Source organism: Melanotaenia boesemani, chromosome 4 (genome assembly GCF_017639745.1).
Source record: "Melanotaenia boesemani isolate fMelBoe1 chromosome 4, fMelBoe1.pri, whole genome shotgun sequence".
In the NCBI taxonomy this organism is placed as follows: Eukaryota; Metazoa; Chordata; class Actinopteri; order Atheriniformes; family Melanotaeniidae; genus Melanotaenia; species Melanotaenia boesemani.
In genome coordinates, this window is record NC_055685.1 from 32,738,514 (window position 1) to 32,766,308 (window position 27,795).

Consider the following 27,795-nt stretch of genomic DNA (forward strand, 5'->3'; position numbering starts at 1 on the left):
AACGAAGACAAGTTCGGATCATATCAGGAAGGAGCGCACCGGCACAGCAAGAGACACGGCACCAGGGGACAGGCGGATGTTTTGACATTACTTGTTTCTCCGTTTGATTAAACAGACAAGGTCCCTGATCTGTTAAAAAACAGGCTGAACGACAAGTCACGCAGGGAAAGAGATGAGGTCAGCGGGAAGGTGGACTTTGCTGATTCTTCTCGTGGGTTTGAAAGCACGAGGTAAGTGGGATTTATCTAAAGTAGGGTTGAAGACTTCATCCTGTAGGTTCACATTCAGAGTCTCGTTTTTTTTTTTAAACTCTTCACAAAAGCAGGAACAGCGAGGATGGCGCGCACTGGTGACCATAAACCAATAACTTAAAAACAGCGGTTTCTCTAACACGTTTAAAATAACTCTCTTCGTATTTCTATCACTGGAAGTAAAAAAGAAAAAAAAGAGGTGGCAAAGTTTTTTTTTCCGTCTAATGCAGAGAAGTCAAAGAGGTGTGTCGATCTCGAGATGTTTCCTTTAACTTTTTCTAAGTACATTTTTGAAAATCACAAAAAAAGTGCGCATAAAAACCTGAGAATTTAACACCAGACAAACACAAAAAGAAAACTTATCCCACCAGTCAACAAAAACTAGGCCAGCAAAATGAAATGCACAAGAATCCAGATAAAAGGCAAATGAATGTTGAAGAATGCAAATTTAGCTCTGAGGCGAGATTTCAGGAAACCAAACCAGATTAGGATGTTTTCCTGTTTGCAGCTGGAGTGAGTTACAAGGTTATACAGGGCCGGTGTCCGTGTTGTCTGTTCATGCAGAGCGTAGATAGGAAATTTTCTAATTGTCTGAAGGCATTTGATAAAGACCCTTCTCAAAGCAAAGCATGTGTCTGTGTTAATATGATGACCTTCTTCAGTTTTACAGTAACTGAGGCGTGTAGGAAAAGTTTAACTTATAAACTGCTGCACTTCTTTGTGAAAATATCGGGGGAAATATATTTTTAGGGGGAGGAAAGCTTGTGAAGTGGGGTCATTTTAAGGTTAGCTTTGATACATACATACAGACACACACACACACACACACACAAATATATATGAGAAGGGTAGGAAGAGCATGGGGTTAATGGAAGTAAGAAAAAAATGTCAGGCTTTGAGAAAGAAAAGTGATGAAGAAAAAGTGAAAGCGAGGGATAGAAAGTTAGAGAAAGGTGGGAAGAATCAAAGGAAAAAATAAAAGATCCAGTTGAAGTAAGAATGATGGGAAAGGAAGGAAGACAGAAGGGATAGGGAGGGCAGAGGGATGGAAGCAAGGCAGAGATGAAGGAAAAGAAGGGACAACAAAATACTATCAGGAATGGAAGAAAGGATTTGTTATAATTGAAATCCAACCAGTATATTAATCACTGACCTGAACAAAGTGACCTCAAACCACTCAGTAAAATAGACGCACAAACTATAATTATTCTGCAGCATTTCAAAGCACCAACGTAAACGTTTGCTCCAAGGGCATAAATAGCAGCTATCTGATTTATGCACGATGGCAAATGGGCTTTAAACCAAGCATGACCCTGTGAGATGTGTGTTCTCTCTCACTCGCTCTATTTTCAGAGGCCCATATTGAGCCAATTTGTACCTAAATGATTGTGAAAAGGTGTGACCCTGAATCCCATTATTTGAGGACACTACCAGAACAAGAACACTTCTAGGAAGTCATTTTAACCATTTTACAAACTTCTGAAGTTGTTTATTACAGGGAACAGCTGGCGGTTAGAAGCATCTTCTGAGCTGTGGCTTATTTCTGACTCTGTTGGAGTCCCCTGAGAATGACTCGTTCTATGAAGCAAGGCAGCCTAAAGAAAGAAACACAACATTTAAGAGATCTTTGTGGTTATTTTCTAGCCCAGTGTTGGTTGTCTTGAGTCTAATTTTCTTACTTTTGCATATGTTTGTTGGCATTCTGGCTATTCTGTGTCTTATTATGATTGTTTTCTTTGCCATGTTGTTTAATTTGTGCCTCAATTTTGAGTTTGGACCAAATTTAGGTTGTTTATTTTATTCTAGATTATCAGAGTCGATCTCATTTTGAGTCACTGGATTGTTTGGAGTCTTCTTGTGTCTTATTTCCATGATGTTTTTTTTTTTAATTTTATTTTATTTTATTTTTATTTTTGGTCATTGGATGTTACTCTGAGCACTTTGGCTATATTGATATTTTGTCTAATTATTTTAGATTGGGAAACAATTATGACAGCATTCACCTTTGTTCAACTATGAATCTGTTAAGTCACCTCTTGTAAGGTTGAAGACTGAAAAATCATTTTGAAGGTGTTTATCACTTCCATGTATAAAGCAGCGTTTGTTAGGTGTTCTTACAGCCTGTAGGTACATTTGCTTCGCTGTTTGTTTTGTTGAAACAGAAGCTGCTCTCTCAGCGTGTTTGAATGCATGACTGATGATCCAATGAACTGTGGCGATGAGGTGTGTGTGTGTGTGTGCAGCTGTGTTGTAACAAGGTTTATATCACAGTAACATTTATAGAGCGAAGGGGTGTGGCTTAATACAAACTGAGTCACAGTCATCATGCTACAGCCCTTACTTTAGATTCATCTTCATGAGCACTCAACCTGTTTGTAGGAGTTTTCTGTTTCACTAAGCACAGCATTGCTTTATCTAGCCATAAATAAAAATACATTTTACGTATTTTGTGGCTAAATAAACCATTGCTCATTTCTGCTGTTTTTCTTATAATATTTTAAGTTCCAACATAACTTGATCCTATCATTGATGTCTAATTTTCCTCCAAAGTGAAGCAGATATTCTACTAATCCAAGAGAAAGGAATAATTGGATGTCATTTGCATCTAATAAGAACAAAATGGTTTTATTAAAATGACATAACCAGGAAAAAGACATTGAACTACAAAGGCTGAGTGATTTTCTTCCATGAAGGTATTAAAATTAATGTAACCTACTTTTTTGGTGACTATACCTTGAGGGAAATTTCTATGTGATCTTTTGAAGGTATGTGAGCACACAGATACATGTGGAGTCGTGTGTGAATGTCATGAGGCTTTCAGTGGAGCTGGACCTATATTTGTATACCCATATCTGTTCAAAGAGACAGAAACCAAAAAGGAAAAGTCGGTTAAAGCAGTTTTCTTGCAGAATGCAGTTTGGGTCAGAAAGAGCAGCTTGCAGAGGGAGATTCCTGCCCCAGCATCCTATCTACTCAAGCTTTTTGCACCTGTCTCTCACTTTCTTATGACCTCACCTTGTTTTCTTACTCACAAATCTCTACGGTCCTGCTGCTGTCATAAACTTTAAGCTTCAAAAGATTGTTTTCTCACCTTCCTCTTCAGCTGAATTCATGTAATTTCAGGTAATTTCTTTGAAGGTACCAAAGGAAAACAGTCATTTCAGCCTCATGCATTGGTCAACATAAACAGAATTATGAGGCATGTGAGAAACAAACATATTCTCTTTCGTGCCCATCTCTTTCTCTTCACCTCACTCTCCTTTAAAAGCGTTTGCATGCTCAGGGGAGAATGAAGACTAATGGATCTCTAACACAAGCCTCTCACACAACCCACAAAATAGTCCTTTCTCCTCTATCACTCATTTAAATCCCATCAAAATGTAGCATGAGACTGCAAAATCTATTAGTCTTACTATAAAGATTTAAAGTTGTGAGATGCTCATGTTTGTTTTGTTATTTGGCATTTCTTTTCTATTTCCAGGCAGGTCAAATGAAAGTTAAATAGCTTAATTTTCCATTTCAGATGTCATCAAATAGAACAGCTCAGTTTCTGTGCAAAGAAAAGTCTCCCCAAATATAGAAATTGCACAATTACTGTATTTATTCTCATGACATGGGTTCATAAAACATGTCAGGGAATGTGCATTTGAAGCAACTTGTTTTCTAAGTGAGTCTTACCATGTTCTGCACATCGAGTTAAATAATTGAAACTGCACCGTTGAGCACATTAATTGTACATGCTTTGGATCTAAATGTACTGTAACTACAACCCTCTGTGCTTTTCTCTGTCCTTCATGTACAACTGGCTTTATTTATAATACTTAGTTTCATTATTGAGGAATAGAAAGCTGCATTTTTAAGCTGTTGTTTTATTTAATACAAAAACACATATCAGGTCTCTTTTTATTGATTTTTATGTTGTTGTTTTTGCTTTATAAAGCACTCTTGGTTCCATTTCTGCTTAAAAGCGCAAATAAATTAAACCCAACTAATTCAACCAGCAAGCATACAGCAACAAAAGGGCGGGGGGCCCTAATGAAACCAGGCTTAGAGAGGAACATCATTTGTCTCCAATGGATGGGGATGAGGGGTTAAGATAGGGAAAAACAGGCCAAAAAGAGAAAGAAAGCAGCAAAAAAACCAGCCACTGGTCAGAATTTGTTACTTTCCAGATGGACCAATAACTGCACGTCAGGCAGATTAAGGTCTGTGGCCACAGATACCTGCAGAAAGAAAGAAACTACAGGGAAGAGAGAAAAAGCTGGAAATGTGCAAAAACAGCAAATACATGCATAGAGAAGACAGAAAAGAAGAGAAGAGGGCAGAGGAAAGATGTTTAGAGCATTATTGGAGATCTTTTTGCAGTTTGAACCTATAAAAACAATTAAAAGGAGATACAGGGTTACCTAAGCAAGTTATACACGTTATCATAAAGAAAAGGTTTTGGCCTGATTTCAAAATTACAGAAAGTGTCTGACTTTTTAACCAAATGAAGAAACTAAGAAGCAAAATTAAATCAGCAGTCTCAGAGCAAAGGCTTGCTCTCCATTCCCAGAGTTAGGACTAAACATGGACAAGCTGCTTTTCATGCTCCGTGTTATGCTTTTATCATTACTCTTAATTGTCTATTTGAATGTATGTTTGCACCTGATTGCTTTGTTTTAAGCACTTTGAGTTACTTTTGTCTGAAAAGTGCTATTTAAATAAAGTTCGATTTGATTTTATTAATAATATGACAGTATGACATCTTTAAAGCAAGTACGAGATTCATGAAGAGGAAGATTTTTATATTTATTTCATAGAGAGAATGAAGAATGATGGAGAAATATGATCTAACTTGCTAGTTCCTATCAATAATAGCATGCTACTGTAATATACTTGTAGTTTATTTTAATATTTTATATGCCATTAACCTGCCAGCGACTGCAGAATGACAATTAGTCTGTGTGGTTGAATCACACATTTAATGACAGACTGAAGCTCCTGTGCTATTGAATGTGCATTACTCTTTTTTTTTATAGATAAATAAGCAAACATGGATATATATACAAACCTACACTTAACAAATATCTGACCTGACATTTGATTAAAACTGACTTTAACCATCACATAAACTTGACTGAATAAAGACCATTTACAACCCGAAGTCTGACATTTTGACAATGACGGGATAACAAGGGCTTAAAGATAGCACACAGGGGATCTCAGGAAAGAAGGTAGTGTGTTGAAGTGTATGATAGAAAAAAAAATGTGAAATTTAAAGACGAGTTTCTGAATGAACAGAGGAATGACAAAAACAGGAGAAAATGCTTTAAATTATATATATTTAATAAATAACTAGAAGCACTCAGAGAGCACAGACGTCCACCAAGCCATTGTAATTTAGTTTTGCCAATGGCTGTGGGCATTATTTTAGAGTTAGAAGCTCTAATTATCTCTAACTATCCCTCTAGCAAAATTATCCCCCATAGTAAAGAATCCTTTAAAGAAATTCCTGGATCGAGGTGATGAGCTGGATCATCCTCAAAAGATAATAACTTCTACTTTATTCCATTTCTGAGATTTCCTGCAAATTTGATCAAAAGTCATCCGTAACTTCTTGAGTTATGTTGCTAACAGACAGACCAAAGCTGCAGAAGAGATAACCTGCACCTTCCAATTCTGGGCCTCCTGCACCTCAGAACCCTCCACCTACAGCCTCAGGGTGGGGCTAAAAGTTCATTGAGTCTGTATGAGTTAAGTCCTGTTCTACTGAAACTACAATACATATAAAGGCATCGTTATTATGTTCAGAGATGCTGGGTGTACGTAGGCCTAATATTTTTTGCAGCAGTCTTGGTCACCTTTGTCAGTTTTTAACAGAGAGCATGCTATTTTTCATCAAATATTTTTATCCTTTGAAGTATTTTTCACTCTTTATGCCGTGGTGTGAGCTAATCCTACTATGATGAAAGCAGCAGTAAAAACTGGTAGAAAAATACTAACATGGGAAAGAGATATTGGGAGGACATGTTAGAAATCCAGATAAAAGTAAACAGAACCAGTTGTTTATTTTCTGGTTCCTTTTTTTTTTTTTTTTTTTTTAAATCTCAACATGAAAAACTTCTGACTATATAAAATGTGTGTTGTGGTTACACAAATGCTTGTGTGTGCATGTGTGTGAGTGGGTGTGAATGCGGGATTCTGCCTTGATCAAAGCTCCAGTTTATTTGGTGGATGTGTAGCAGACAGCAGCACTGGCACTGTGTATATCCCAAAATGTGATGAAGAACCACGGTGGCCCTTTTAGTCCATTTAATATTTCTACTTTGTTACTTTGAAATGACCTTCCTTCCTTGCTTGCTTCTTCTTTTCTCAGGTATTTTTGTGGTATTTTGTTGTATCACTGAGCTGATTAAAAAACACTGTGTATGAAAATGTTTCCATTCCTTTGCCAAATCAGATGCAAAATGTTCATGCTCCCCCTTAAACTCTATTTAGCATAGCATTAGCACATGCTAAGCAGCTATCAGACAGGCAGAAATGAAGTCTGGATTCTTATAATCTTCAGAGTGACATCTTAAGAAGGCTTTGCTTTCAGTCTTTCTTCTCATTTTCCCTTTTTTCTTCTCTCTCTTTCCTCATCTAGGTGCTCTTTTCTGTTTATTTCTTCAGTGCTTTTTTTTTCTTTCTCTCTTCCTGTTTTTCAGCTCGGATTGTCGTTGTCTTCAGGGGGCTGTCATCAAGAGTTCATCCTCAGCTAGGTTCCTGGTGTCATTGTTGTCTGCATGTAGGAGGTTATCTTTTGCCTTTGAAGGAGGGAACTTGATGAAATGGGGTCATGGGTCTTTCATCACGAGACGTTCAAGGCCTTCTCCAAAGAAGTCTGTTCTAATTAGAAGATTTTTCTCTTAGCTTTTCCAAGCCCAATTTAACTGGATTTAGTCAAATGAGGATAGCATTTCAAATAGTTTATAAAGAAAGAAAAAGAACAAAAGATACTTGATCCTAGTTTGCTGTTATTTTGGTGTTGAAACATGATATTTAAAGTTCTTCATATCTACTTTCCAGCTTCTATCTCCTGTTTAGCTCCAGTTTTTCCTTCCGATCCAGTCTCTCCTTTATGTCCTCTCCTGCATGCAATATTTTAAGCTTCCTTACATGAAGAAAAATGTGGTATTGATTTCGATATTCATAGATGATGATGATGAGAGTGAGTGGGGTTTCTGAAGAGCTCTTGAAGAGTCTTGAAAGAGGAAGAGTGGGTGATCATCTTTGCAAAGCACAAGAGGGCTAACTGGTGTGACTCAATAGGGGTCAAAGTTGCAAACTGTGTGGAGGACTTTAAACTTGTTGCTTTGATGTGGATCGGTTTGAAAACTTGTGCAGCTTACACATCCAACAGGAGCAGCTCCGTGTCACTTATGACTTTACTTTAACTATTATTGTCTGCAAACTAAATATAATCCTTCGGATTTACCAAATAGCACAAACCTTAATCATTGTTCAAAGTAAATAATACAATCCCAACTTCAAATAAGCCAAATAAGTGAGATGTTTTATTATTTTGTGGAAAATATTAGCTTGTCTTGAACTTTGTGGCAGGAACATGTCATAAAAAATGCAAGAACAGGAGCCATTTTTACTACTGAGATCAATTCCAGATACCTTTTTTTCAATTAAATAGTGAAAACTCAAATTTTCAACACTGATGAATTAACATTTGTCAATAAACTGTTTTATTTATGCTTTACATTTGTTTTTAATATGAAAATGGTTGGGAAACATAAAAAGAAGTCATGGCTATTTCAGCTTCTTCAACTCCGGTCCTCAAGCTGGAGCTGAAACTGTACTGTACCAGAATAGCTTGCTACAAATTTTCCACATCATAGACATCCTGATATTGTGCCTTGGGCATTCTTGCTTTTTTCCTGGAAAATTTGTGAATACAACTCTTCATATTTTAGTCATTAACAAATAAAATAAGCTCTCCTGCCAGACACGTTCCTATGTATAGATAAATCATAATACATCATGTCCTCAGAAGATGAAGCCTTTGAGCCAACAAGTACAGAATTAAATTTGCCTGTAATCTGGAAGGAAAAAGGGACATGCTTGTCACTACTCATTTCAATTAATTTCTAATTTTTGTTGGAGTTTACATGTGACTCTGTTTAAGTTGCTTTGCCTTAGTCACACCTGTCCACTTTATAATGAATGCAGACAGATTTACTTTTGAGTGGTTCATTTTTGGAAAAGAAGAAACAAATTTACTCCCTACCTTCCAAGTTGCAATGACTTTTCCTCAAAGATTATGGCACCCGAATCCAAAGCTTTCATTTAATAATTATAATAAGAGATCTGTCCTCATGTCTGCCCTCATTCGCCCTGGAGTTTGAATGTTTCCTCCTATTTGAACAAAATTTTCCAACACTAAGAACTCTCCTCTTTATAAAGCCTGCCATCAGAACTCTGGCTAAAAGATTTAACAACTATTTTTGAGTCAGTCTTTTCTTTTAAAACTTACTTATATTCATTTTCCCTTCAGATGAGCTTTCATGCAAACTTCCTTTCTTCCCATCTCCCCCTCTTCCTGATGCCCAAGACTAATTATCCACCACCATTTTTAACCCATCCAATTAATTTCTCCTTAACCTTAAGATTTAATCTTCATTACCTTGGAGAATGAACTTAGAAAAATATACCTAATCATAACAATGATGCAGGTTTGATGCTGACATGGAAAACTGGTAATGTGATAAAATGCTGTAAGTTTTGCTGCAATAAGATACAGAGATGGAAAGAGGGATCAGTGTTGATAATTAAAACAGGATTTCAGCCATCAGTAGCCAGTAAATCTGCTATTAAACAGATAAGACTTAGGGTTGACGTCTTTATTTTTAATGTGGAGTTTTATTCCCAGCTCCCAGTGACATTTGCACAGGGGTGTTTTTTTTTCTTTTTTCTTTTTTTTTTTTTTCCTTACAATTAACGACTTCAAGCTCGTAATTTACGTGCTGCTTGGATTAATGCCAATGTTGTTATCCACAGTCGCGGCTTCAGGGTTTTAAAGATGGCGGGTCTCATGACTCATCCCATCATGGAAAATTCTGGCCAATAGTGGCCTGCTATCTTGGCACATTATGATGTTTGGCCCGGCTCTGCACCTTCAGAACCCCGACGGAGTATGTGCTAAAAACACCTACAAATCAGGGTGGTGTTGGGCTGGGCTAAGTGGGTCCTAGTGGCCAACCCAAGTAATATCAATGAAATAAAAATGGTTGCAAGAGATCAAAAGAAGAAAAATTAATTGATGAAGTGGAAATTGCTACTCTACATCCTCAGTCTTACATTCTGTGATGCTGTGGCTTTATTATTCCCTATCTCTAGCACATCAACACATCATGATGATCTCAGCAGAGTAAGAAGACTTATAGATGATTAATCAAATATAAAACATTAAATCCACAAACTCAAAAGACTCAACTGAACAAATGCCACGTCAAAATGGGAAGAGGCTGGAGCTTAATTCTCTTAATCAAAGTTATCTGAAACATGACAGGATCTGATTAGTTTGGTTTGGAGGTTTGAGGATGATAGCTGTGATTGATCAGTATTAGCTTTACAGATATACATGCTCCCCCAGATATAGTGAAATTTTAATTAAACTTCCTGCATTTTCCTACTAACTGTATCTATTCTGCTTTTCTTTAACTCCCATCTCACATTCACTTGTCTGGTCAGTGACGGCTCTGTGTGCTTCTCTCTCTTTAACTCAGACTGTTTTTCATCCAAAGCCGAGGACCGGCTATTCAGGAAGCTGTTTCGACGATACAACCAGTTCATCAGGCCAGTGGAGAATGTTTCTGACCCTGTCACTGTGGAGTTCGAGGTCTCCATCTCGCAGCTGGTCAAAGTTGTAAGCTTTCCGCTAACGTACACATAAACACACGTTTACCTTTTTAACATTTGGTACATACAGTTGTGTGTCTTGTTTTAAACAGCTTCACTTACAGGCATATGAACAGTGAGCTGTCTTCCCACGAGTATCTTTATGTTTCCTCCCCTTTGAGACTGAAAAAGCTAAAGATAAGCTGCGCAACGAGAGAAGTGAAAGCGGAAAGTGAATCCAGTCTTTATTTAGTCTGTTCAATTTCATGGATTCTGAAAACGTCACAGTGTTGTTACAGGGCGCTGTTTGGCTTTGGCAATGTTAAGTTTAATGCTTGCAGTGGGGGTGGGGGGGTGGGGTTGCTGCAAATTCCCCTGTGAAAAGAGGGTTTTAAGCTGAGAATGAAAATCCTCAGATTAAAAGAAAATTGCCTCCAGGAGCCTTTTTCAGACTGGACTGAGATGTAGCTATATCTGTTTGCTTGGGAAGGTGAGATTAATCTAAAGGTGAATGTGTTGACATGTGCATGAGCACATTGAATGACTGTGTCATTATACACGTGTGTCTGCATACAGTTTCACATGTGATGTGATGCAATTCTTTAGAGGGGATGTTTGTCTTGTTTTTTTTTTTTTTTTTTTTTTGTAGAATTGTATCACGTGGATGCAAATAAAACCGAAAGGATCTCATGAAGAAATTGACCAGTTGAAAAGAGGTGACAGTTAAGAAGCTTGCTGTTTACCTTTTTAGTCAGTCAGCTCTATCTGAGCGAGACAAGGAACTCTCTTTCTTTTAAATCTTGTTACATTATTTAAGTAACTGTTGAGTATTTTAGGTTTTGCTTCACATACAAAGGAAACTGCTTAAAGTCTGTGTGCAAGCTAACAGACTCTCTGTCTTCACTTTGCAGGATGAGGTGAACCAAATCATGGAAACAAATTTATGGCTCAGGCATGTGAGTATGCAAGCACACAAATAAACACCTCCAACACATCAAATTCTTAATTAAGCATTTAATTGGCCCGAAGTTACAGTGTGTAAGAAATACTGACACCTAAAGATCAATAGAGGCATAGAAAGTTGAATAGACGGTGGCCATCAGTGGCCAAAGTTCTTCCAGAAATAAACATGTTTTATCTGTAAAAGGATCCAGTGGGCTCAGGTGCTGCAATGACTACACTACAGGAGATTTTTTCAAAATTGTGTACAATTACTGTCTTCTTGTATAGTCATTTTAAGGTGTTACTTATCCCAAACGGTGCTCAAACACCTATCAAACAAAGTAGGTACTGCAGCATTAAAACTCATTTCACACACAGAGTTGTGTGTCCATTCAGAAACATCATAGTAAAAATGTTAGCACAAATATGGAAGCAGCCATGTGTGGACCCACAGCAAGTGGATATATATACCTCATTCTAAAATAACAAAACATTATTTCTTTAAATTGACTGGATACCAATAAAAATTTTTAAAAATATATTATTTTTTTTCGTCATTGGGCTTTAAATTTGTTACACCCTTCACCTTTAATCTGACAGAGAAGGGTGAAAGGAAACTACGCAAAGTCGCATCTATACTTTCTAAACAGCCATTCATATGCAATACAATGTGATGCGATTTGTCTCTGTGTGTGTTTGTCATACACCACGTTCAACTAAAAATAAATAAGAGGGAAGAGAGCAAGTGAGCAAGATATATCAGGTTGACACTTCAATGTAATGGGATCAATGTTAGCATTATGGTCATCCATGTTCTGAACTCTTGACCTCGTGCAGCCAGCTCTTCTCCCAAAAACATGTCTCATATCAGCTAGATGCCTTTTATTATTCAAAATTGGTTGCATGTCATATCATATGTGATTCATTGGTGGATAAGATGATACTGTGATCTCTGAGCTCTCCACAAAAAATGCATTCAAAGTCCTGTATAAGCTTATCTAGTTTGTTGTTTGTATTAGCTGAGCTGTTTAAACTCAAAAAGGCTTCACTAACAGAAAGCTGCATCAGCACCACAGTTGGTGAGAAAGACTCTGGATTCCAGCCAGTGCTTTGTGTTTACAGTGGAAGCCACTGGTGGTGGCAACAGCAAGGGATATTTTACACAACAATCTTCATATGCAGTGTACTCTGTTTAATCAAGGACAACTAAACATTTTTCTGCAGGCTTTGGGGAAATGTTAAAGTGTTGCATACTGAGCAGTTACGAGAAGCCCTTGTAGGTCCCAACTATTTAACAAGATGCATAATTACAGGTTGAGGTCTGCTCACAGCACTGCAGAGAAACAGTTTAGCAATTATTCTATGACTAATATTTCACCTTGTTTAATTTTTGCTCTTAAACTTCTGTCGTCTTATTTCATTTGAATTTTCCTGTTAATGAAGTGTCTGAAAGTCATGAATGTGGTATGGAAAAAAAATCCTTAAAATCTCATTAAAATGGTTTACCCTACAGACGTTATAACATTAACTGATGAATAAAAACACCACTTGTGATTTTCTTTTATGTAATTTGAAACAACTATAAGTAAGTAATGTAACTGCCTTAGGGACCGTGGTGTCATAAGGATAATCTTTTAAAGAGATTTAACTTAGTTGATGCAGCTCTTATTCATAAACAGCAGTCTAACTTTTGAATTCACATTTTATAATGTGAGATTCTGCAACTGCAACTTTCTACATTTCTACGTCACATGCTTAATATTAATTTATTTTAAAAAATGCAAATATATGGTATAATACTTCTTCAATCACAAGCCAGTCCTCCATTAATACGTTGACGTGTTCTAATTTGTCATAATTTAAGTTGAGAAATGAGACATTCATGAAAAGCCGGGTCACGATAGTTACATGTAGATATTCATGCATAAAATTACAGCAACATTCCCACAGCAGACACTGAGACAGACACTGGCAGATGATGGAGTGGAAAAATAACATCTGGTTTGAGAAGAGATCTGTACAAAGATAAAAAGAGAGAAAGAGACTGCCAGCTGAATCTGAAGACTTTGATAGATGACTTTGCGTAGCCAAAAGCCCGGGCAGCACACATGTAAGTGGAATTTCTGTTTTTGGCTTTGCAGACAGCTGTGCTTTCACTGACTCAGTTATTGTGTCATACACTGCAGCTAAGTGTGTTTTTATCTGTTATCATGGTGCTCATAGACCAGATTTTGTCACGCAGCTGGTGGTCTATTTTCTTAGATCTTTTTGTAAAGTATATGATGTGTAAAGCATTTCACTGCTACTTATTCTTTTGAAGCTGGCTTCTTTAAGCCTCTATCAAAGTCACCATGGATTATTTGAGTGTTTATTGTGACAATGAACCATTTGTCACTAAGTCCCTCCTGGTTGATCTCTGCTGTCAGTGTAAAAGACAACAGGGAGGGAAGCAGAAGACAGAATATTAGGCTTAATATTATACATTGTGATGGGCAGGTACTGTTTGATCATCTTGCATGGGACCCTATGCCGACTTTTAACACAAATAGATTTTCTATTAAATCTTTGTAATTTTATATCACATGTTTTATCCTTTTACCATATTTTAACACACATTTTGCCGAAACACATGTATACAATATATTTGCTTGATTTTTGTCTTCACTGGAAAAGTCTATTTTGTTAAAAATGGCATCAACATATTAATCAATCGTTGAAGGAGGGCTCAGAAATGATGGCTGCTCTGTCCAGAAATCCAGTTAGACAGTATGTAAGAAACAGTGCAGATTGTTCCATTTGTAGGAGTGAATGTGACTTTATGATGATGTAAATGTAAAAAAAATATATATATTTATTTCTGATTCAGACAACCACTTCCTTAGTGAAATAATAATATTTATATAATTTTTTTTTCAGTGTTGATAATAACTATGATTACAGCACTACTAAAGCTAAACTGCTCCTTAAATATTTATACATGTTTTTACCTCATTGCTGGAATCTCATGACAACAATAATCTACATACCTGCACAACTAGGAATTAGCCAGCCAATCATAATGTATACGCCCTGGATAAGTAAATGGAAAACCCAGTGTAGCATGAAGTGGTTAATTAAAAAGCTTCCAGGTCATAACTGGGTATTTATCTGCTTTGCTAATGGATGAATTCATCTTGAATGACATGCAAATAGCCAAGACTAATGGATTCACAGCTCATATAATGTTACCTGCAGGTATGTTGACAGAATAGCAAGTGAATGCACTGATCCTTTATTTTTGTCAAAGGGCTTTTTAATAATATGCTCTTCCTTCTTCATTCTCTTTGAGTAGATGTGATTATTGTAGATACCTTTAAAATTATTTATTTAGTAAAATCTCTGCGAGCATAAGCAGGAGGAACTCTGTTGTTAGTAACATTTTTATCTGAAGGCTAAAGCAAAGCTTTCTGATACTTTCTGTAATGCAACTTTTTGTCAACATGACTTATTGCTATAATATCCTACCAAAAAGAAAAAAAAGAAAAAAGAAAAAAAGAAAAAAAAATCAAAGGAAGTTCTGCCTGCAGTCTAGATATGTTTATTACGTTTTTTAAAGATATTCCCATGAAAGGGTATGTCTCCAGTGGTTAATACTGTTTGCAAAACATGAAGCAGGCCAGCGCTCAAAATGTTTTTTTCTTCTTCAGATTTGGAATGACTACAAGCTACGATGGATACCGGGCGAGTTTGATGGGATTGAGTTCATCAGAGTTCCATCGAACAAGATTTGGAGACCTGACATTGTGCTGTACAACAAGTGAGACTTTCAGTATCCTTAGTTCTAATTTATTAGTTAGTATCTTCATTATTTCCATTATTAGTAAACAGTGGAATAAAGTTGTAGCTTGTAAAAATAATGACAAAAGAATGATTTCAATTAAAAGGGAATGACTAATATAATAATGATGCCATGTTGCCTCAAACCCCCTAAGACTCAGAATAGATGGCTGTATTCATACCAGAAAATGGGTTAAATATCTACTTTATTCCTGACTATAAAAGCTGACTTATTTCAGTAGAGACCAACATCTTATTTCTGCTCTTTAAAGTCTCTCATCAGGTGCTTATTAGGCCTTTATAAGTAATCTCTGCTTATCAAAGTTACATATTTATAAGGTTTTCTTTCCTTAAAGAATAATCCCTTTGTGCCTTAACATGGTTTAGATGTAACAGCACGTTAGAACGCAGGGATCTGTCAAAATGCAAATTAACATCATCTCTCTCTTCCACTGTTTTCCTGCAGTTTGCTCCACATCCCTGTGTTTATGTGATTACACCCTTGCCATTTATTTGTTCTTCTCCTGCAAGGATGGAACGCTGCACCAGTCCACAGTCTCAAAGTTTGCATTTTGTCAGAAAGAAAAGCATTTGAATGGTCATGACAGAGAAAGAGACACAGAATGCATAAAAAAAAAAAAAATACAATTGTGTTTTTGTTTTTTGGGGTCTTTTTTTTTAAGCGTGAACTATCTGGTGTCTTACCTGCAGTTGTCATCAATTACTTTTCTACATTTTGCATCTGCCAGTTATGAAAAAAAAAAAAACAATTAAAATTTAATGGATATTTAAGGCTATAATTTGTCATCGTGAATGGAATAACCTGACCAAGCATTCCCATGATAGCCTGAAAAAGGACAAGCTTAAACAGCCAGGGTTACATCCGTAAAAGAAAGCAACCTTGTTAATATGCATGATGAGACACTTTTTTAGAGCCGGCAATCACAAACAGTGTTTATCTACTATTAGCATTTATCAGTGAATTATCAGCTGCAGTATAAAAGAGTCAAGTGGTTCATACTATCTTTCTACAGATGATTAACTGAAGCTCAGTGTAAGGGTCCATTTACACTTGCATAAATATATCGATATGTATATATAATTTGCAATGAATCACTTTGTTCTACAGGGTTCAGCTTTTCTCCACTTGATGTTTTGGATTTATGACCTGCACATTACAGCTTTGGTTTCATCTTAAATATCTCCTACTAGTTTATTTTCATTGGCAGCCAGTTGGTTTCATCGATTACCCTGTACTGAAAATATGACCCACATGTAAACCCAGTTATATCTTTCATAAATGCATGCTGCTTTATAAGTAGCCTTTCAAAAACAAAAAAAAAGAAAGCTCACAAATCATCTTAGGTAATTTGTCTAAAATGTAGGTATAATAATTAAAATTAAATATAATGACGTTATTATCATGTGAGGTCAGTTTCTCTTGTACCCTTTTTCTCACCCTTAAGAGTGACAAATTTGACCATTTCACTGATGTTACTGATAATGATAATAAAAAGCTTTTTTATAGTTTTAAAGAATGTGAATTAGTTGCTTTTAATCCTAAGCTTCTATATTTTTCCTTTTCTTCTTTGCCTTATTGTCATTTTCTCCTCATTCTCTGACATCTCTGCTTTCTTCCCATCTTTTGTGTTTAAAACGCACATGCATTTTGCATACACACACCTTATATGCAGTGCTGTGGGTGACTTCTTGGTGGAGGACAAGACCAAAGCCTTGTTGAAGTTTGATGGTACAATCACCTGGGTTCCTCCTGCCATTTTTAAATCCTCGTGCCCAATGGATATCACCTACTTCCCTTTTGACTATCAGAACTGCTCTATGAAGTTTGGCTCATGGACTTATGACAAAGCCAAGATTGACCTGGTTCTCATTGGATCCAAGGTCAGTGTTTTTTTTTTTTTTTTTCTGTGTTCGATTCTGGTATAGCAAATTTTCTGTGCATATTTCATATTTTCTTTTTTTCTACCCAGTAAAATAATTACAGTTTATTTGTTTTAAGCATATGTTTATGTTTGTTTGTTTTGTTTTATTTATTTTTTTTTCAACTTGATTCTATACATAAGTGAGTTTACTAGTAATGGGGAGCTCTGTGAGAACTATTGGATGTTGCATTGGCCATCTAGCAGCTGCTGTCCACCCACGAAAAAAAAAAAAAAAAGAAAAAAGTAGTTTGAGTAAGTTAATATCTCAACCTTTATCTATGTTTTTTAAATGTATGACCTCTAGTGGTCGTATGAAAAAGTTTATGTCAAATTAACAAATATGTCACTATTACTATTTATTTACTATTACTACTATTTAAGTAAGAAAATTGCATGTTGTAACACAATATAAACACTGTGAGAGTGCATTTCACCCAAACCTTGATCCTTTTTTCAAACCTAAACACGCTTTTGTAGTGCTTCCACTGCACCAAACAAGGTCTGTATGAAACCCTCATTTCCTGTTTGTTGATCTGCTGTGATATTCTAGATACAACTGGAAGAAATTTGTATGGTTTGATATATTCACCTCATATCCAAATTGGTCACTAAGATAGACTTTGTTCGTCTCTTTGAAGACCCAGTCATACACATTGTTTCAGGCCGTATCTGTCAATGTGGATCTCATATCCAAACTGTTGCCTCAGAATTGTATATAGAAATGCCAGAGCTCTGAATTTAAGTGAGGATTTAAAGGGAAATATAAATGACTCCATTAGGATAGAGCCCAGAGACGTTTAAGGACTCTTACTGTAAGTCTGGCTGTCTAAAATTCCACTGCTTTAATTTAAATTCACTTAATCTTTCATGCAACCAGCTTTATGAAAGTGCATACTAAATTACAGAACAAAACGTCATCACTGTATAAACTGAATACACTACCAAAGGACACATGACCTACTTGATTCAAAAATACTACAACTATAATCTTACTTTTTACTGGATTAACCGACAGGGCCCCATTTATGAATAATTGACACTAGCTGTTATATATTTTACATTGGGTTCTATATTATTCTGCCTGTAGGTTTTCAGTTAATGAAACATTAGGTTTATAGTTTTTCTGCAGAAGATTTAGCTTGTGTTTGATTATTAGTTTGCCAGGAGAGCTTAATTAAAGAGAAACTGGTCCCAGTTTCCATGCAGTATGGAGAAAAAGCAGAATCCTTCTGGAAATGAAAAGTGTGAAATGGTTCAATGCCTTGTGAAAGGAATGAAAACATTGGACATTTCACTAAAAATGAATGTGATATTCAGAGAGCAGGTTTGTTCAGGTAAAGGCAGATCAAGGCAACTCTCCTTCAGATTAATGCAACACATTAGAAGAACAGCTGTTAAAAAGCCACTGATGTGCACCAAGCAGGTATTTGAAGCTGATGCTGTCTCCATAGGCTGCAGTTGTGCATAAAACTGTGTCTGGGACACTTTTAACCAATGCTCACAACAAGAAATATTTGTAGTGGGCTCAGAAATTCATAAGTACTAATTTTCTAACAGCTTTATTCACTGATGCTACAATGGATGCTTCAGATGGATGGAGTTCTGGTTGGTTGATGGATGGCCACCATGCCCCAGCAATGCTATGACATCAACAAGGTGGTGGTGGATTGATGTTTTAGGATGTGGGATGATGGGAAGTGAGATGCTGAGCCCCTTTAGTGTGCCTGAGGGTGTCAAAATGACCTCTTCCCAAATCAGTTCAACTTATCATGCCTTTTACAATAAAGACAACACACCATCCGATGCTGTAAAAATACCTTTAAATCTTTAGCTGTTGTGGGTATAAAGGCAGAAAAACTAATGCTGTGGTCATTATCGTTCCCTAACCTCATCCCTACTGAGAACATGTGGAGCATCCTTACAAGGAATATCTATGAAGGTGGGGGCCAGTATGCCTCTAAACAGCAACTTTGGGAAGCAACTCTGGTCTCCTCAAAGAAAAGTTTCTATATTAACAAGGAACTGGATCAGAAAAACCTTAGTTTTGATTTGTTTTTGGAAAAATCATTTCCAATGTAATGCAAAAAATACAACTGGTGAGCATTTTCAGTTTTTTACAACCTATTTAATATTTTGAAACTTTTATGCAGAATAATTTGGATAATTGAATTTTGAGTGATTGGCAAACAAAGTTGTTTTCATCATTAGTAGATTAAATAATAATCTGGATTTTACTGAACAATATAAATTTTGACATTTAAAAACTCATCACACTTATTATTTAGGGAAAATAAACAAAAACAGAGTGTGAAGAATAATTTGGGACACATGTTGTCTTTAACTGACTCTATGTCTTGACTCATATCTTAGGTTAATCTGAAAGACTTCTGGGAGAGTGGCGAGTGGGAAATCATTGATGCTCCAGGCTACAAACATGACATTAAATACAACTGCTGTGAGGAGATCTACCCAGACATCACCTACTCCTTCTACATCAGGCGCCTGCCACTCTTCTACACCATCAACCTCATCATCCCCTGCCTCCTCATCTCTTTCCTCACAGTGCTGGTTTTCTATCTCCCATCTGACTGTGGAGAGAAGGTCACGCTCTGTATCTCTGTCCTGCTCTCCCTCACTGTGTTCCTGCTGGTCATCACGGAGACCATCCCCTCCACATCCTTGGTCATCCCACTCATTGGAGAGTACCTGCTCTTCACAATGATCTTCGTCACACTCAGCATTGTCATCACAGTGTTTGTGCTGAACGTCCATTACCGCACGCCAATGACCCACACGATGCCATGCTGGGTGCGCTCGGTGTTTCTCAAAGTGCTGCCGAGGATTATGTTGATGCGGAGGCCGATTGATGAGGATGACAAGGCTGGGCTGTTGGACAGCAGTGGGGAAGCAGGAGGAGGTGGAGGGGGAGGAGGAGGCGGGGGAGGGAAAGGAGGGAAGAAGCGAAAGAATAGCCTGATGCAGGTAAGCAATCTTTTTCCACCAGATATACTGAGAAAAACATAAAAATGTACATTTTACAGCTTGTTTTCTGGTATGTTGGGTTCACAAATTACTTAAGCTGTAAATCTTTAAGATCCATTTTTACCGTGGCTACTATAAAAATCTGCTATCTCCTTGAACTTTAACATGTTATGACAAACAGGATCATACTTAAATGGGCAGAAATTCACTGAAAAAGGCACAGAGAAAATAAGGCGCAATTCCTAATATTTGGAGTAACACATGTTGCACCTGCACTTTACTTGGTAGGACTGCCAAGTAAAGTTCAGGCCTTTTCTAGACAAGCTAAGTCTTTTACACAAAACATTAATCCATCCAGCCATGACTCCTACAGTAGCTTTTTTTTCCAATAAAGAAGCTTTAAAAGCTAATTTTTTTCTACTTCTTAGCATCAAAAGTAAAAAAATAAAAATAAAAATAATAATAATAAAAAAATACAGTTAGCAATTATCTAACAAACAAAATAGCAATAAGTGGTACAAGCCAGACAGATATCCCATCCTGCATTCTGCTTGTACTGTGAGCTCTCTCCAGACAGTAAAAGTTAGTCCTAATTTGACTCTTGTCTTAGTTTTTGCTCTTTCTCTTTTTCTTTTCCTCTATTCATGTCTTCGTGTATGTTTTTGCTGAATCAGCCACTGTGTGCATTCACACGTGGTGCATGAAGCTCAGCTGCAGCGTCAGGCAGCATCCTGGAAGCAGAAGTTGTGAAGTGTGGTTTCACTACCTCGGGATGCTGCTGGACAGTGATGACTCCAGGAAATGTATAACGTCACCGTGCCATTAAAACGAGTCAGGAACGCAAAGTTTTAAGGTCAGAAAGTTACATAGAAAGTAAAAGAAATTTCTGTGGTTTAAAATTAGGTCCTGCAGTGCATTGATGACAAGAAAAATAAATTCAAGTTTAATTTTACAACACGCTTTTGTGTCCATGAACTGAGAATGGAATCCATCTTCTACTATTTATTATGGTTAGTTGTTATTAAAATAACACTTTTTTAAATTTAAACTCTCTGCTTCTGACTAATTTTGATTGGCACACTGACATTTATTATGTACACTTCATAACTTTTTCCATCCTGGAGCATCATATTACAACTTCTTTATGGCCTCATGTCACATGCCAGCAAATGTATATCAACACACTCGCTGTTTTGAATGTGCACCAAGGCTGATTCAGCAAAATTTGGATATTGTTGGAGGAAGCAAAGAAAAAGTAACAGAACAAGAAATAAGACAAGAGTCAACATCAGACTGACTTTTAATGGCTGGAGAGAGCTCAGTGAAGACGGAGGATGCAAGACAGATGCTGAATGAACTGTTGGATGGGCAAAGTCAGAAAATCTGCACGCTCAGTTGGCTTTTTTTTCCTCTTCTTAAAAGTACTTCATTGCTTTTGTGTAACTAAATGATTATCTTCATAAGTTCATTATTATTATGCAATCCAATCATCTGAAACATCAATATTACTATTTTTAATGATGATTTCATAGCTATTTTTTCAGCATGTTGTATTCCTTCTTCTATATTTAATTTGTGCCCTTCTGGGATTTTACTAGCTGATGAGCAATTCAATTAATAAATAATAATAATAAAAAGAAAAAGAAAAAGAAAAGAAAAACATGTTCTCACTGATAAACAATTTGTTTTTAACCAAATGAATTTATTGTAAGAGCTGTGAGATTCAAGAAACTTTAGACATTCAACATTAAGAATTTAGTTTTAGAGTTTTCTTAGAAGATGTCCTCCTTGATACATAAGAAATAAGCAAACCTCTTCTTGGTATTGTATATTTAATCTTGAACTAAAATCCTGCGTTTGGATCCCAGAGATTTCATATACTGAATGTGAAAGAACATTCACAGAAACAGGAAACAGGAAAGATCAGGAAAAATAAATAATTACTGAACAACCGAGTTTAACATCATGACTGTTTTCCCAGCAGGTTGGAGGAGGATCGCTCAACTGTTTGGAGTTTGGGGACAGTAAGCTCTCCTCTGTGGAGGGCTGTACTGGAACGCAATGTCCTTGCCCCTGCCAACATGGGAGGGAAACCCCAGACAGGTCAGCCTCTGGAAAGATGACTCGTCAGCTGAGTCCCCAGAGCATCAACACAGTAGTGGCCTTCTCTGTGGTGTCTCCAGAGGTCAAACAGGCCATCGAAAGTGTCAAGTACATTGCTGAGAACATGAGGAGCCGGAACAAGGCCAAAGAGGTGGGTTGCTAATTTATTATAATTCATAACTTTTTGTGTTTGTCATACTTGCTTGAAATCTGGAACATAAAGGAAAGAAAAAAGGTAAAGAAACCAAAAACTATCAATATAACAAGTTTTTATTGAAACCCACCCCTTCTCCACACCCCAGTGAATTTTATTAACACTGTAATCAGTCATATTCGTTATTAGTAAAAAAAAAGACTGTGGAGTACCATATAATACATCATATTATACAACAAATAATACATATATATGTAACATCAGCTACATTTATATGGAAAAATAATTCTTCTATCTGGTTAAAATCAATCTGATTCCATCTGATATCTGATCTGTTGTGTGTTTACATGATAGAAAGGTTTAATATTTTGAAATGTGCAGTGTGTAATAATCATAAAAAAAAGATGAAGGATTGTCAAATATCTACACGAACAACTTCTTGTTGCAAGTCTAGCGACCATTGAAATGGTCAGTAATCCTAAACTCTTTCAGTTTCCAACACAAATGTATCTGCTACAGTCCAGTTCTGTTTTTCTGCCACCATTTCATCTTTCCTAAAACTTTTTACGTCACTTAACCCCGAATGCTTCAAGCATGTGCAGAGAGAACAGAGTACTCCTTATTCCTGTGTGTTTGAGGATCTTTTCTGCGTATGTGTTTGAATGTGCAGATATTTAAACATCGCTTGTGTTTCACCCCCACATAAATTTGCTCTTAGGAATATTATTGCCTTAATCTCTTAACTGCCTGCTCTACCATTTGTTAAAACACTATGTTCCAGGACTATCATGAATCTTATTAAAATAATTGTGGAAATAAACTTGCCCAAGCCCTCTACCACTTGGTTTGGGTATGTAATACCAAAAGTCAGTACTCTTTTGCCACTACTGTTTCAGGTTTTGACTATTTACTGTTATTACTATATCATTAACTGTTATATATATAAAAAAAACAACAACAAAAAAGAAACATAGATTCTTATCATCATCGTCCCAAGGAAAATGAAAAAAGAAAGTAAAAACTGTTCTGTTACCTTTTTCCTGAGTGTAAACATTAAAAGGTTAAAAAGAAATTTAATTATTGTTGGACTGGAGCTTTAAAATGCATGTAAACATGTAAGTACAAATTAAATTTAACAAAATCAAATTTCTTTAACACAATTTGGTTTGTAGTCAAAATAATTGCATACACATTCTGCTGGACTCAAACTGGATAAGGAGCTCTGCACATGTTCCAGCTTCCTACCCAGGCTTTAACCAGGAAGTAAAGGAGCAGTAAACAACAGAGAATAATCAATGAGGGATATTGTTTGCTGTCCAGTTTATCACTTTTCATGGTTCCAATTTGCCCTGAGTTAGGTTGATAAAACTTCATGGTTCCTCCATAACCGTCCATGCACGCAGTTTTCTGGAAGCAAATTGTAAATGAGCTGCATTTGTATCACTTCTCCAGTCTTGTTTGAACACTGAAATAACTTTTAGACTGCAAGCCACATTCAATTACTCTCTCTCTCTCTCTCTTTCTCTCTCTCGCTCTCACACACGTGCATATACACACAAACACATGCGCACACACATGCACACACAGTCATGCTGCATTTCTTTGCCTATAGAGTCTTCCAGGCTACACAGTACTTTTTCCCTATGATACACACACACACCGATGAGTGAATCAGACACTTCAGCATATTGAAAGGAGAAGTCAGGGATTGAAGCATCCTCTAACTGGCAGACAACCGCTTCCTCCTGAGCTACCTAGACATCCCAGCATATTTTACCATCACAAGCAACTCCGTTTACCATCCCACTGGCAATCCACCAAACATAATACTGCTGCAGTTAATATTTATGAAATGAAACTTGGCCTACATTTTAATTATGAACATCTTGGGAAGCAGCTAAATGCAAGACTCAGACAGAGATGTGTTGCTGATTGGGTTTTTATTTTAGCATTATTGATGCTTGCAGAGTGAGATAGTTTGGAGTTTTCAGATTGTTTACAGACAAGCAGACAAGTTTTGGGGAAGACAAGCAGCTGATGAGCCACCCTAGACTATCCGTCATGAAAGGGCAAGAAATGATGCTGTCCCACAATTCCTTGCAGCTGTAACTTAAAAGTAACACCCCATTATTTTCATATCACCATTTCCACTGAGATTCATGAAGGTAAATATGAGGAAACAGGAGTCTGAGAGGCCTGTGATAACAGTTACAATTGATTAAAATCATTTACATTTCTATAATTTTTTTCTAAATGATCAAGCTTTTAAATAAGGTAACATTTGAATGATGCTTTTTACATTAACATGACAATATAAAGTAAATCAAATCAAATCAGACTTTATTCACAAAGCACTTTTCATGCTGGGGCAACACAAAGTGCTTTACATGCACATTAAAAACAAAACAAGCCTTTGCACACATCAAAAGAGACATTAAAAAAAAACACAGTCTTTCATACAGTCGCTTGCACATACTTGCATATATGCACACAAAGCACAGTTGAGTAAAATTAAATGAAAATAAAATAACAAGACATACAATTAAAAATAATTTAAGATCAAATAATATTTAGTTAAAAGCTAAGCTAAAAAGGTAGGTCTGAAGCCTCGGTATTTATGAACAGATATAGTTTCACCACATCAAATCCCCATCACAGTGCAAGTTTAATCCGATTCTCATTGCAGCATGGTGGTCTCTTTTACCCCACCACCTTTTTATTTAACCTGATGACACTTCTCATCAAGCTCAAGAAAACATCTTTAGGTTAAACAAAGTTTTGACTATTTGACTGTACCCCCGGACTGGAGTCAGTTAAATAAAGTTTGATTTAGACTTTTTCCAAGTCCTGAAAAATGTTTATGAGCATGTTGTGGACTTTTAAGCTGTTCACACCCCACAGGTTCCTTTACTATAAATCTGAACATGTGCTTGTTTCAAGCCCAGTTTTGTCCAAATATTCAAGTAATGGATATGCTTCCAGGTTTTTAAACTCAATCAGCTAAATAGAGGCAAACAAAAGCAGATTTTGATCAAAGAACCCTATTAGTTGCACTTCCAGTTCTCCAGCTATTAAGTAATGCTGAATTTAAGCTAGGTGTTTCAGTAACATGCTCTCAGTGCAGCCCGTTTTACTTTCAGTGAAGTCTGACTTTGGATTTTTGATAAAAAAAGTAACAAAACATTGGAATTTTGTCACAAAGGAACCACAGTAGCAGTCTTTTCATGGAGTTCATAGAAAGTAAACACACAGCAGGCATTCTATTGCATATTATGCTAAAATAGTCCAAACTTACTACAGTAACGGGCTGAGCTGCGATGCTTGGCAGCATTGTTTCAGTCTCTTTAACCTGCTCCATAAATGAACATTAGTCTACATGTTGTGTGAACAGTGTCACAGCTCTTGTCAGTCACTTTTTTTTCTCATTTTACTTTACTTTGAGAGTGAGATGACTGATATTCCTCCCCTTTCTGGCAGTTATAAATGAAGTGGGTAAAATCTCCCAAAGGGCAGAAGGAGTCTTTGATATGCAAAACTTGTGGGTCTATCAGCTTTGTCAAAATGTCTGTTGCCTCTTTTGGCACCAGGGTTTGAATGTGATTATCATAATAATTTTATCCTGTGTAAATTATGTATTGATTTTTGGCTTACTTTCAAGAAATGTTAAACTTCTTATCCTATTTTTTCCCTTTCTTGCCTTTTTTCAATCCTTGACATGAAATATGCACCTCATCCGTTCAAACCAACAACCTCAAACATTTCTAGATCGCCTGTGTCTTCTGTGTGCACACCTTCTTAACTGCTGTTAAAAGTCACTTTTTATCTTTCATTTGTAACCACCAACACTGTCCTCTGGTTTGTCTTGTCCCTTCCCTTGCTCATAGGTGGAAGATGACTGGAAGTACGTTGCCATGGTGATTGATAGAATCTTCCTTTGGGTGTTTGTGACTGTATGCGTCCTGGGGACCGTGGGCCTATTCCTCCAGCCTCTTTTTGGCTTTGTCTCATAACTGCTAACCAGTTAGGGTTTTCTGTTACCATGTGAAACCAATAACTAATGCACTATAAGTTCTCAGTTAACCAATTAAAAGTCCTAAAGTACTACTGGCTGTGCTAGTTTTACCTCTTCCATATGGCATGAATCAATTATCAATTAACAGAGATGTAATGAAGCTGAGAAAAAAATATTTTGGGCTTGCTGGTAAAATATATCAAGGTTACAATGATCATAATCATGTCAGTTTAAATCGTTAAAGGCTGCTTATTTTACTCCAGTATCCCACATAATACCTTTAAATTGAGAGGTGAGTACTCCTCCTTAGGCCTAAAATTTATTTGCTTTTAATTACAGGTACATGAGCTTATCATGGCTGCCTCGTGTGTATTGTGTTTGTTTGAAGCATTGTTTGTGCACATCCTCAGAAATTAATGCAAAGTAGGGGTAGTGTTGAGAGTCAGTGTTGGGTCACACGGTCAACAGCAGTAAAAATGATAAAAAGTTTTTAAGAGAAGTTTGTTGACCAAGTCCAAAATGACCCCAGTCTTTAAAAAGTATCACTGCAGACACAATATGCTTGTCACAACTGTGAGAGATCAGTACTATTTTAGAAGTTGACATGGAAACACGCAAAAGTAAGGGGTAAGGCAAATTTATTTGTATAGCACATTTCATGTACAAGACAATTCAAAGTGGTTAAATAAAGCATTAAAAGCATTACAGCGGGGTGCAGGAAGCAATAACAAGTGCATTAAAAACAAACTTTAAAAAAATAAAAGAAATTAAATAAAAACAAACACAAAAGCTCAAATAAAATAGATAAAATGCAAGAGGTAAAGTTTCAATGTGAAAAATTAACAGCGGCTTTGATAAAAGGCAGCAAATAAAAAGTTTTTAACCCTGATTTAAAACTGCTGAGAGTTTTAGCAGACCTCCAGTTTTCTGGGCGTTTGTTCCACTCGTGAGGAGCATAAAAGCTGAGCGCTGCCTCTCCACTTTTAGTTCTGACTGGGAACAGAAAGTAGACCTGACTCTGGACTCGAGCAGCAGCGTTCTGCAGCTGTCTGATAGACTTTTTAGGTAGACCTGTGAGGACAGCATTACAGTAGTCCAGTCTACTAAAGACAAATACATGGACAAGTTTTTCTAAATCCTGCTGAGTCATCAGTCCTTAAGTAAGTGGAAACGAGTTTGAGACCATTACATCTGTGCATAGAGGAAGATAAAAAACAGAATCAAATAGAAAAACGGAATGAGATGCCAATGGGGTGTTTTGTTGACCAGTCATCAGATGCCTTAGTTGGCTTAACAATTTTGTCAACAAGTGCGCTGCTGAATCTAAGTTCCCATGAATTAGGACATAATTTTGTTTTACAACCTCATCTGATCTGGGTTCTGCAATGCACCCTCTGGTAGAATCCTGCAGTAGCAAGAATGTGAACAATTACATTCACAACGGAGATGGTTTGTTATGTGACCGTTAGGTTAAAGTAGCTTCTCAGCTTTAGGATAATCTTAACAGGAAATAGTGGATGGTTACTTTCACTGAAATAATGACTTTAGCCAGTGTGTTGACTTTAGAATGACTCCATGGGGTGTTCGTTCATGCGGGGTATTATGTTTTGCAGAATATGCAATTTCTAGTGGACATGAAAACAATTGCATGTGGCAAAAGCTATTTTTTATGAAGCGATGAGGTCAGGTACCTGTACATTCTTTGTACCAGTATTCTCACTC

At 36.6% G+C, this 27,795-nt stretch overlaps 1 protein-coding gene across 1 annotated transcript; it reads left to right on the forward strand.

Moving 5' to 3' along the window:
- The first annotated feature begins 62 nt into the window (after nt 1-62).
- LOC121637647 (neuronal acetylcholine receptor subunit alpha-3-like) lies at nt 63-26,289 on the forward strand. The gene is made up of 8 exons (XM_041981833.1): nt 63-230; nt 10,010-10,149; nt 11,033-11,077; nt 14,750-14,859; nt 16,574-16,781; nt 19,193-19,804; nt 21,786-22,058; nt 25,946-26,289. The coding sequence occupies exons 1-8, from the start codon at nt 173-175 to the stop codon at nt 26,069-26,071; spliced, it is 1,572 nt and encodes a 523-aa protein (XP_041837767.1). The 5' UTR covers nt 63-172; the 3' UTR covers nt 26,072-26,289.
- The last annotated feature ends 1,506 nt before the right edge of the window (nt 26,290-27,795 follow it).